Raw genomic sequence first — 12,899 nt, forward strand, 5'->3', positions numbered from 1 at the left:
GATTTGTTATCTGATTTTGCCTAAAGGTTTAAATAATAATAAATTATTTTTTTTAAATACTGAGCCTAAAGGTAATAAATATTTATTATTTCATTGCAAATAAGAAACTGGTTTTCAGATTTATAATATTTCTTTGCGTTTGGGATTATTTTGATTTTTCTAAAAAAAGAATAAATGATTGAATGTATTTTGGGGAAAAAAAATTTCTTTGTAAAATATATGTCTGTACAGTTATATGAATTTAATTCATTTAAAGTTATATCATCATTAAAAAAGAAATAAGAATTTATTTTGGATATATATCTTTGTTTTCAAAATATATGTGTCGCAATGTGTTAAAAAATATGCAATTATTATAAATGTAATTACTGAAAATACTGTACCTATTCTCAGCAATTAATACTGATTACTTAAAAAATTTATTAAATTATTATTAGTAATTGCACTTTATTTCAAAATTTATTTTTATCTCAGTTTAGTTTTATGATCTCTCATTTACATTTTATACTTATTACTTTTTTCACATAAGCTTGTGTGTAGCAACTTCCTCTTTTATAGTTTGATTGATACAGTATTATATATCTTGAAAAATTGTTGTTTATATCAATTTTTTATTTCTCTTTAAAATTATACAAAACTTTAAAAAATTCTTTTGCTTATTAGTTATTTGTCAAAATTTTGTTCAATGTTTCTTCCCAAACATTTTTATAGCTCTTGTCTTATTAGATGCAATGCATATATGTAGATTTACATTTTCTGCATTTATTAATAATATTTTGTGCTTTTTATTTACATATTTTCAAAAGCTGTTTTAGCTTCCCATACACGTTCTTTCTGTTTCATTAATTTTTGTCTATTGAATTTGAAACTGCACACAAATATATAAAAACTGGCATCTATGTTAGCAGCTATTGCTTAAATTTGATCAAAATTCTGTCATATGGTATAATCATTTCATTTATAACCATTTGCATTATTTTTAATCACAATTGTGATGCACCTTTTTTTGCTTGTTTTTTCTTTCTTTTTTTTTTATACACACATAGTAAGTGCCTAACATAAATACATATACACATAAATTAATTATTGGTTTTTTTTTCTTCTTGTCTCTTCCCAAAACAGAGCTGGACCTTTTACCATTTGGTGCTACCTTCATTTTATCATTCATTTTAGGATTAGAGGTATTTCAATTTATTTCTTTACGCAAAGAATTAAAAAAAAATCCATTATTTTATATTAGAAATGAAATCTTCCTTCATTCTACTTAAATTTTAATCTTGATAGCTAAGATGTTAGGATTCCATTATATTTAGTGCTGTTTTAAATTACAATTATCCTGATTAAGAGAATAAAATCTAGATTTCTAATTAATGGAAATAATTTTTTAATAAGGATAGAAGATATATAGTAAGTTATAAAACTCTTTGTAATGTACTGGCAAAAAAGTAATGTGTATTATTCAAACATAATACACATTATTCAAATATAAAATATAAACGCAAAAATTATTTACATATTATTTGTTAAATATCAAATATTGATAAAAAATTTTAATTTTAACAAATGAAATTGTTCTTATATTATCATCTCTCTGTGGTTAAGTTATTAGGCCGTTCATATAAAACTCTCTTAGAATTTCTTTTAGACTGATACAATATTACATAATTGGTTAAATTACATTATATAAATGGTCAAAAAATAAGTATATTTTACAATAACAAATATATTAATTTCTATTTTACAATAACAAATATATTAATTATTATTGTAGTAAAAGATTATTGTAAAAATGCATATATATTTTTAAAAATTTCAAACATGTTTATTATTTTTTTCAAATTGTAAATGAATAATTTACACCATTTGTATAGTATCAAAAAGCATTTTTTTTATTGTCTTTACTTTAGTCTGATGAATCCTCCCATTTATTATTGTAAAAATGCATATATATTTTTAAAAATTTCAAACATGTTTATTATTTTTTTCAAATTGTAAATGAATAATTTACACCATTTGTATAGTATCAAAAAGCATTTTTTTTATTGTCTTTACTTTAGTCTGATGAATCCTCCCATTTATTATTGTCTGTTATATTCAATACTAATTCTTTTAAAAAAATGTAAATATGTATTTAATTCTTATTATTTTCTTTTTAGTATGGTATTATGATTGGCATTGCAATTTCATTAGGATTGCTTTTATTGCAAGCATCCAAACCAAAGTTCCTCATTGAAGAACGACAGGTAAAGATTTGAATATAAAATTGTATTAATGAATTTTTATCTTAAAGATTGACTGATTCATTTTAAATTGCATTTTCAGAAAAATATTTGATAAATCAATATGTTTTCTGGGTAAAATTTTTTTGATAGGAATGTAAATACTTTTCAGGAAATATCATTAATCAAATGTCTTTTATATTATTATTTAAATTAATTTTCATAGTAGTAAAGTTGTTGTTATTATTAAAACTTTTACTATTAAGGTGACAATTTCCCAATTGAATATAAAATATTTTTTTTATGTTCAGTGTAGTTCTTAGTAATAATCAAATATTCTGTTTTGATCACTACCATTTATAATTTAATGAAAAATCATAAATTTAAAATATGATTTGGATTTCATAAGGTAGATTTTGTTTAGGTATTTATGGGATTTGAGTGTAAGTTGCTCTGATTTCTATATTGTAAGTATTGTTGATGAATCCATATTGATTAAATTACTATGATATTAAATATTGTTGCTTATCTTTTATCTATTGTTTTCCACAAATCATTGAACTTTGATGAAGAGTTAAGTAATAAAATGATCCAACCTTTTAACAATAAATGACAGAGGTAAGTTTTAAGAATAATCAAGTGAGGTCAGTCATATTAAAATGACAATCTTTATCAGTCATATTAAAATGACTGATAAAGATTGATTAAATCACCCTGCCTGGAAGTATATTGAACAGCAGGAGGAAACTTCAAGCATGGCTTAATGTTTTTAATTAATTATTTTAGTTCTTAGTTTAGTGTTCAGTGAGTTCATTTTAATGCTTATATATTTTTTTTATTTAAAAAAAGTCTAGAATATTATTTGTTATTATATAAATTTCTTTATGTTGTGAAATACAATGCATGAAGAGAGATATTATTTAATACAAATTTATATATAAAAAAAACTTTTTTTTAATCTGTTACCTTGCACCCATATCCTCCATAAGTATCACATACAAATGCCTTTTTTTTTATTTTGAATACTTTTATAGTTTATTATTATTTTGATGTTTCAGTTGCTGTCTTCTTTACATTCCTAAAAATTTCTTTATGCATTTTTTCATAAATATTGAATGTTGTTTCTAAAATGCTTAAATTTATTTTTATTCTGAAGATAATATTTTAAACTAGAGGAAATATTTACCTTTTAATTTAGATAGGTAAACTGCCATTAAATATTCTAATAATATTTTTTTTACAGTTTTTTTTTTTTTTCACTTTGAAAAATTCAGTACCTATTACACTGAACTGTCAAAAAGTTTTATAAATATGAACAAATATCAAGGCAGAAAAAACTTTTAATAAAAATTTATTCTTCCTATTTGCAGTTCATTATTTCTTTGTTGTTGAAGTTTAAAATTTTTCAGATTTTTAATTTCATTGAAAATGTGTACTTCTTTATATTTAATATTGATAATGTATCTCATTTAGACATATCTTGGTTGTCGTTATTTGTATGTAAAGCCTGACAGGACAGTTTTATTTCCATCAGCTGAAAAATTGCAAACAAGAATATTAAAATCTGTACCAGGTAATTTTTTTTACTTTTTAAAAATTTATGTAATTTTTTTGTATTTTTATGAAAATTCAGAGAATCTTAGAAAAATAAATCCTATAAATGTAAATTAGATGGTTTCTAATAATTTGATTGGCTGAATACTTTTGATAAATCAACTTCTATATTTTTAAAGTACACCTTCATAGATTTAACAAAATTTTGACTCATCCGGAGTATTTACTTTGTTTTTATGGCAGTGGTATTTGTCTAAGAAATCTATCAAAATCATCCACAAAAAATAAGTAAAAGAAATCAAAAAGTAAATTGCTATAAGAAAATGCTTGTGCTATCTGTTATTATATAATATTTTTCTATGTAATTATATAAAGAAATTGCTGGAAAAAAAATTGTTTTACTCAGTTGAAGATGCTGATATCTTAATTAGAAATATAGCTGTCACAATTGGATAATTATTATTTTATCTTTTCAAATAGATCAATCTGATAAGAGTGTTTGCTGTGTTTTAATTGATGGAGAACATGCTACAACTGCTGATTATACTATGTCTCTGGTAAATATGGATACTTTTCATATATAGATGTCTCATATTCCAAATGAAAGAAATGCATGAACTTTTCTTTTATTTTCAGAATATGAAAAGTTTGACAAATAGTTTGAAAAATGAAAATGTTAAAGTGATCTTTGTCCATCTAAAGGTAAATTTTGAATTTGAATAATTTAAAACATTTTTATTTCTTTAACTTTCAGATAATTTTTTGTCTCTGTGTTAACCTCTATATATGTTGAAAAAAGAACTAAACAATTTTATTTCAGAGTTTCAGTATACATTGATGTTGTCTTACACATATCTGCTTTAAAAATTTCTTAAATTGTTATTTGATGTGAAGAAACACGTGGAAGTTCTTTAAAATCCAATTTTAATTTAATTTAATTAAAATGCATTCAAATAATAATTTGTTAATTAACAATTACCGGTTTCTTCCGAATAAAAAAGCTAAAGGCAGGGGTGAAAAAAAAACTGTGAATATTTTTAATTTATATAGTTTTTGAAGGGATTTGCTAATACAGCATTTTGGTTTCAATGGATGTTTAATTCAGCATGAGAAAATGGGACACCACGCTGCTCAGAAGTTAAAGTCAGTAAAGTTATTTAACTATCAAATAGACATTAGTAGTCAAATAAATCTGTGTTTTAATTCTTTTGATATGTTTGAAATATGAATTACTTTGCTTTTGTTGATTAAATGTATAAAAATAAATGAAAAAAAAAAACTAGTAATGATTACAGTAGGCAGCTGATAGCTATAAAACAACTTTCATAAAATTTAAAAAAAAAAAAAAATCTGTTGTTCACAAAGTTAGCTTACATTAAAAAGAAATACTTATTTTATTTTTATAAGAATCAGAATGATTCAATCAGTAAAATCACTCATTGAAATTAAATTCCTCATTTAGACCCATTTGCATTATATTTATGAATTGCTCTTTAGACATTCTTGTCATTTATGTGCTCTTTTATGGAATCAATAAATAATATATTTTCATTTTAATAGCCTGATGTACAGAATTCTCTCAAAGGCAGTGGTCTAGCTGATTTTATGAGCTTTCTGACAAAAGAAGAAGCTGAAAATTATATTGATGGTAATAGAATTTGAAAACTTTTATTTTAGCAAAAGTTTAATTTAACTCTGTGAACCTGGTAGATGTAGGAATTCCAGTGCCACAAATCCTGAGCCGTTTTTTGTAGAAGAAAACAGAACGGAATCGTCTCTTCTTTCAGAGAAATTACAAATGGGGGGGGCACCTTCTGAGTTGAAGCATCTGTAATTGAAATGCATAGTCAGTTTTTTGCCCCCTGTGGTTTGAGAGAAGTTTGCTTTGTTTGTTGTTGCTGAATTTACACTCAGGAGTGTTTTGGTTATTTGAGTTCTTTTTTTTTATTTGCATCTTATTGTTGCTATAGAATTTAAATTAAATTTTAAAAATAATATTAGGATAAACTAATTAAACATAAGTCATTATTATCTTTGAATCACTTTTTGATATTTTTTTCAAAAGTGCATTTTCTTATTTATTAAGCATGAAAATATTTGACGATAAAAATTAAATTGGTGTTCGTTTTTTTAGAATTAGTGTCTTCTTTTTATTTTAAATCTTTATATAAAGAATGTGAAAATTATCATGAAATCTTCAATGAATGGGAAACTATTTTAGAAGCAAAAAACTTGAAAATGCAGGCTTGTTTTTAATTATTAAAGTAAAATTGGGCATGCTTTTATTTGCTTATTGAAACTTATCAATATTTTTATAAACTTTGTAGATATAGTTCTATTTTTAATAACGCATTTGCGGCTCGGAAAACTAAAGAACCAATGAAAAGGTTTTAAAAATGTATCATTAAAATTTAAAATATCTCTAATTTTCAAATATCAACAATAATACAGAATGCAATTTGCAAAAATATCTTCCTTTCTGCATTGTTTATTTAATCCCCTAAAAACTAATTCAGTAAAGATGATTGTGAAGACTATCTTAACACAATTCTTTTTTTTTTTTTTACTTCAATATATATATATATATAAATTCTAATTTCAATTTAATTAATTTCCAAGATTTTATCTTAATTTAGCCCATCGGAACTTCATTCTAAAATATCCTCTTATTTCGTGATCCAATTCCACTTTCGGTTTAATTAATCCCTTTGTAAAAATAATGCGCCATCAGTACTACATATCAAATGAGTGATACTTTTGCCCTAAACAGAGGTCAAAACATGGCCGGAAATCCTATGTTATATAAGGCTAGTGATAATTTGTTTCGCCCATTTTTGCTTCTTTCTGACTTCTGATTTTGTGGTGCTCTGCGTCTTGTAAAAAATCGTGCCTGCCACTCGGAATAGAATAAAACGAAATTAAAAATACCAAGTCTCTTCACTGCTTCGAACCTGCATTCTACTTAAACCAAAATATATTACATATTATTTAGTCGGCAGGATTCGAAATTCTTTGCATATATAATTTTTGAAACAGAGTTATGCCTGAAGACAGAAAAGATACTTTGAATTTTTAACTTCGTTTTATTTTCATCTCGAGGGGCATGATTTTTTGTACAAGCTGAAGTGATGAGCACATCACAGTACGACACAACACGAAATGAGGAAAAGCATATGAAAATTTATCCTGTGAATATATACTCCGAGATCTTAATAGGGATTACTTAACATGTCAACCATAGGCAAGGGAATCATAGGGATCTTTTAGAAGAATTTGTCTAGGTCAGCAATTTTATATCCCCTCACTTGGAGCGTAGGAACCGCTGATGAAAGCAGTTTTACAAAGCTTTCTGTTGCATTAAGTAAATTAGAAAAGTGGAATTTTGATCAGGAAATAATAGAATATTTTAGAATGAAGTTAATATGTGCTGAATTGAGCTAAAAATTAGGAAATTAATTACGTTTAAATTAGATTTTAAAATATCTTTACATATATATATAATATTGATCTTAATATTAGCAGTTAAGGTACATAATTAGGGGAAGATATAATAAATTTTATCCCAAACAGCAAGATTCTTGAATTTGTATAAAATTAGCAAGTTTTTCACAAATTATATAATAAGATTATCTATATTTTTTCACGCAGTTGTAGATATTTCTCAATCAGTTCATAATTTTTCAATTATGTTCACAGAATCTTAAAAATTGAAACTGTATTCATTAAATGTTATTTTATTTCTAAATTTTATACAGCAATTGATTTTATTTAGCAATCATCATATTTTTCTAAAATGTACTAGTTTTTAAAAGTTGAGAAAAGAAAAAGTAATTGTTGAAACTTTTTATTTAATATCTAATTAGTGGGGTTTTTTTTGTTTGTTTTTTGGTATAACAATAAATTTAGAAAATTCGATGTGTAAGTAAATAACGTATCAGAAAAGAAAACACAAGCAAAAAGATTTTTAAAAAAATGATAAATTTGAATAATCAGTCTTAATAAAAATAGAGGAAGGAAATAGATTTTTTTTAATTGATAAAAATATTTAAAATTTTAATATCTTAAAAAAAACTGAAGAACTTATGGCAATCGTAATAAAATACTGGGGAAAAAAAAACCAATAATTGAATTCAGGTTTTCTTTACGGATAAATAATGTTTCATCCCCTTAGTTACTATCTGATGTACCCTTTTCCTTTGCATGCATAGCATGACTTGAAAAACTGCTCATCAATCACTTTCAGGGGTAGTAGAACCCCTCATAGTGAAAACGTCCCAAAGAGCCCGAGTCCTGTCGAACAGGGCAATCTCAGGCTCATGAGGTTAAAATAATGTGGGTTTTAAAAAAATATTTTTTAATTGTGCCCTTTGTTTCTGTAACAATTAATTGTTCAAAGTTTGACTTGTTCATGGTGTGAATTTATATATTTATTTCAGAAATTTGTGTATATTCTATTGATTTCTATTTCAGCTATATCAGTATGCCAGAACTCATCAGTTTCTTATTGCATTGCTTTTCCAAGACATAGTCTGAGGAGTGATGATGTAAGCCTGCATGATTCATGATAAAAAGAAATGTATATCTATATATATATTTAATAATTTATTTGATACTTCTGTTGCTGGCACTCCAAGTTGAAGTATTTGCTCTGTGAAATGCTGGAGTACTGCTTAATTGCATGCAATTTTTGTTAGGAGGTATAACATTTTGTTGCAAACTGAACTGTATATATGTTGATAAAAGTGCAGATGCACTAAATGTTACAGAAGAAATATATATATTTAGTTTTTATTATTCAAGACATTTTATGACACTGTTGATTTTTCACATCAAGTTTATCTAAATACACAAGTTTTGAAATGAAACAATTTTGTAGAAATAATAAGTTATTTTAATTACAGTCTGTTGGAATATTTTTGTAATAAATATTTTTATTCATATTGTTTTTATAAATGTGTTTTCTCTATTTATTTTTGATAGATTTTTAGTCATAATGAATCAATATATGCATTCCTATTATTATAATATATATATGAAGAATTAAAGATAGAAAAAAATTAATTGTAGTACAATGGAATCTTTAATTACTAAGCAGTGATGTTATATTAAAAGAAACTGTGTTTATGCAACATTGTTAATTTAAAAACTCAAAAATATATGAGTATGTGAAATTAAATATTTTAAATATGATTTATAGAAATAGTTTCAGATGATTTAATTAATAACACATTTAAAATAAAATATTACTCATTTTATCATTGGAATTTTGTAATTAAATTTAAAACATTCATGATTATCTATTTCATTTTCTGCTTCATGACTTTTACGAATCTCTTAATGAAGTCAGATACTCAGCATATAGTCTGGTATAATGGGTTTTTAGAAATGTCACTAGTTCTGGCTATTGTTTTACAGAGAAAGTGAATTAACTATTTTATTGTAAGCAAATATAATTCCTATAAATAAGTTAAAATTTAAATTTTGGTATGCCAACACTGTATTCAAATTTTTCGTAAAGCAACTTTCCTACAAATAATTAATAAATAACAATTTTCAAATTAATGTTTGTTCAATGATATATTTAATATGTGGTTTTCCTATTGCGATGTCTGGTGAAAATTAAAAAATGCATGGGTAAAAAAAAAAGCATTTCTTAAAACTAAGGAACAATGTTGAATGTAATAAGAACTAAGGTTCAGCTGTAATAGCATATGAGAAAAGAAAGAATTAAAACCTGATACTAAAATGACTTATGTATTATTTTTCTAAAATCAAATAATAACATGAAATTTTAATGTCTAATTTAATAGCAAAGACACTTTATTTGAATATCATTCTTTAATCCTACAGTAGAAAAAAATTATGAAAAAAAAAAAAAAAAAAAAAAAATCAACTTTTTAAATGCTTTTTTATATATGTTGATTTCAAGATTGTATGAAATTAAATTCGAGTTAGAAAATCATCCTTGCATTTTCAATTTCTCATTTAATATTGTAGAAATAAAATGCTTTATTTAATAGCAGATCTCGGATGATATATTCTAAGCCTCAAATTTATTTGAAGTATATTTTATTTTGCTACTTATCTAATTTTGCAATTTTAATTCTTATATTGATTAAACAAACTCAGAAAAATGAAATATTATTCTCTTGTAAAAGAAGTGTGTTTGGTCAATATATACAAAATTATTTATTTAAAAATCGAAAATTTTAAAGTGTAAATTTCAGTGAATAAACTGAAGTCAAAATCCAGGTCTTAGGCTTACAATTTCTTAAAATACGGGTAGTATATTTCTGAAAAGAAAAAGGAATGTGGACTTTGACAATTTTTTTTTTTAGCTGTTTACTGTAGGTATGTCTCTGCAAGTAATTAAAAATTTCTTCTCCATTCTGGACAAATTTTGTGAAATATTTTAATCATCTAATATATAACTTTGTTCTGTTATATTTATTATCACATGTATAATGGGGAAAATGAGAATAATTAATCGAGATGGACATTTAACAAAAAATGCAAAACGATTTAAAAATGGTGAAAGCACTTTCTTGTTTTTCAAACAAAATTCCATTTTTAAGGGACCTTTACAATTTTTCTTATTCATAATATAAAGACTAATGTTGGAAAAGACATATTTTGTAGTTTATATTGAAGAATTATTCACTTAATACCAAGAGAAGTCTAAAGATAGTGTTGCTTATTTTTTGAAATTGCTTACTGGATTTCAAATAATAAAATTTTTATCTTCAGTAGTTAAAATATGACATATGCATAGATGAACTTTAACAAAATTTTTTGTCAAATTTACAAAAACGTTTTTGTAATTTTACAGCATTTCATTATGTATACATGAATAGTAAAAGTAAAGCATGTAATGAAATGAATAACTACACAAGCAAGAAATAAAATTTATTTAGCTAACTTCAACTTTTAAAAACAACAATGATCTATTTTCTAAAATAATTCATTAGGAAAATAAATAATAATAATTTAATTTCACTCAATAAAATCCATATTTAACAAATATTATACCCGTGAAAAAATATGTGAAAGGTAAACTGTCATACCTTGGATATAATATGGGTTGAATCGCTAAACCACGTATCTCTATGTATGCTGCTATTTGCAGCAAACAGTTATCTCAAAGAAATATTCAATAGTTTTCCATAGGATATTGTTTTTGTTTAATATTTTGGTACTGTTTCTGAGTATATCTCTAAAAAAATAAATTTCTATAAAATGGCAAAATTTTTGAAAAATTATATTTATTTACAGACTTTAAGAATTGTTTAAGGATTTCTTCAATATTCCAGTTTGAGTATAATTTTGGTAGTAAAGTTGCATGTTGTTCGTCTATTCAAACATTACCTATAAAGTTTATTAACTGTAAACACAGATCACAAACACATTCTATACTATGCATCCTACAGCCATGGTGCAGTATGTTAATTACTCTTGTTTTTTTCAAGTTATAATACCACACAGAGTAAGATGGGGGAGTTGACAAAAGTGGAAATATTTATCTGAAAACTATTTTAAAAAGTGCAATTAAAGCTGTGTGCAGAAAGATAAAAGAAAAATTCGAGTCACACAAAACAATTTAATGTTAAATTTGCAACATTAGTTTGGCATTTCTTAGCTTTTTAGTAATCTGGGAAAGTGAAATTAAAATAGGATCTGTATGATATTAGAAAAGTATTTTTAGTAATAGAAGAGGTCTATTGAGAATGTATATAAACAAGGTAGCAAAAATGACTATGAATTGCAAAACGTGAATTTGATATCTGGCTTGCAAAGACCAAAGATAAAATGTAACTTATTTAATTGAATGAAGGAAAAACAATTGGAAAAGAATGATTGAGACTATTTATGTCAAGGCATATTGTAAAATTATTTACTAGAAAGATAGAGAAGATGGTCAAAAGCTTTCAATTCTGTCGAAGTTCATACTTTTTTGACAATCTGAAATATGTACAATGAAATAAGTTTCTCTTCCTCCTCATCACATTTGTTTTTATGATTAACAATTGCATGTTTCAGGAGTTTTATGAATAAATTAGCATGCAATTATATATTTTTCTTTTAATTAATCACTCTAAATACATTTCAATACTGCAAATTTAAAAATCGATAAATTTTTTTAAAAGGAATATTTTTTTTTCTTTCTAAATGTGGGAGAAAAAATAACACGGCTTAACACAAATATGGGGATATCTTTATCATGTCAAATATTAAAGGTTGACATTTTAAGATACGAGAAATATTTTCCAATATCGTGTAAAAATATTCATTATATTCAGAATTTTAAAGTCAGCCATCTTGACATAATAAAACAAAAATCATAAGTTTATTTAATGGTTGGCATTTTCTTGCAATCTTCTTGAGAGTCAAATGATAATAATTTGGTAAATATCAAACAGGGTTAAAATGAAAAAAAAATTCTCTGTGTTTTCCTTGTACATATATTCAAGATACGAGGAAATGCATGAATGACAATCATGCACTAGTTATAATGTAATATGATTTTAAGGAGCGGAAAAGCAAGGAATGTTAATTATTATTACAAATAATTAACATTATTTGAAATAATAGCATATTAAAACAAGGTTTATATTTACACTCCCAAACTATTTTTACTCCCCAAAACTATTACACACACAAAATTCTCTTTATTTATTATTTAGATTTTAGCAAGACAAAATTCACATAATTAAAGGTGGTATATTACCTCTCGGAATATTTTTTGGATGTATGAGAAAAAAATAACTTAGAAGACATTATTGAAATATATTACTGAATTTGGCTAATCTATTTGATTCAGATGATCACATATCTGATGAAAACTACTGCTTAACATTACCTTTATAAAGATAGTTGGAGATGTTTTGGTGATAACACTTCAGTTTTGAAGAAAAATCCAAAGCAAGTCATCACAGGACTAATTATGATGTAGGAGTTTTTGTTTCACTTCTGAGAAAACATCTTTTCAGATTATTTTTCGAGGGGAGGAGGTGCAATCTTCTTTATAGAAAACTAAAGATTAATTAAACACACAAACGGATAAAAATTACTTAACTAAAATATCCAAATAATAAATCTGCAGATAGATTAATCATTTTTAATAAGATA

The 12,899-nt window shown here is 24.6% G+C and overlaps 1 protein-coding gene across 5 annotated transcripts in view; it reads left to right on the forward strand.

Annotated features, from left to right (window-relative positions):
* The window catches only part of LOC129980951 (sodium-independent sulfate anion transporter-like), a 61,504-nt gene extending 52,786 nt beyond the window's left edge, over positions 1 to 8,718 (forward strand). For all 5 annotated transcript variants that reach the window (XM_056091464.1, XM_056091467.1, XM_056091466.1 and 2 more), the window contains 7 exons: positions 1,123 to 1,181; positions 2,157 to 2,243; positions 3,693 to 3,792; positions 4,254 to 4,330; positions 4,410 to 4,475; positions 5,334 to 5,421; positions 8,244 to 8,718. In XM_056091464.1, coding sequence (XP_055947439.1) covers positions 1,123 to 1,181; positions 2,157 to 2,243; positions 3,693 to 3,792; positions 4,254 to 4,330; positions 4,410 to 4,475; positions 5,334 to 5,421; positions 8,244 to 8,338 — 572 coding nt within the window. In that variant the 3' untranslated portion in view covers positions 8,339 to 8,718. The remainder of the gene's footprint in view (positions 1 to 1,122; positions 1,182 to 2,156; positions 2,244 to 3,692; positions 3,793 to 4,253; positions 4,331 to 4,409; positions 4,476 to 5,333; positions 5,422 to 8,243) is intronic.
* The last annotated feature ends 4,181 nt before the right edge of the window (positions 8,719 to 12,899 follow it).

The sequence above is a fragment of the Argiope bruennichi genome, chromosome 8 (assembly GCF_947563725.1).
Source record: "Argiope bruennichi chromosome 8, qqArgBrue1.1, whole genome shotgun sequence".
Classification (NCBI taxonomy): Eukaryota; Metazoa; Arthropoda; class Arachnida; order Araneae; family Araneidae; genus Argiope; species Argiope bruennichi.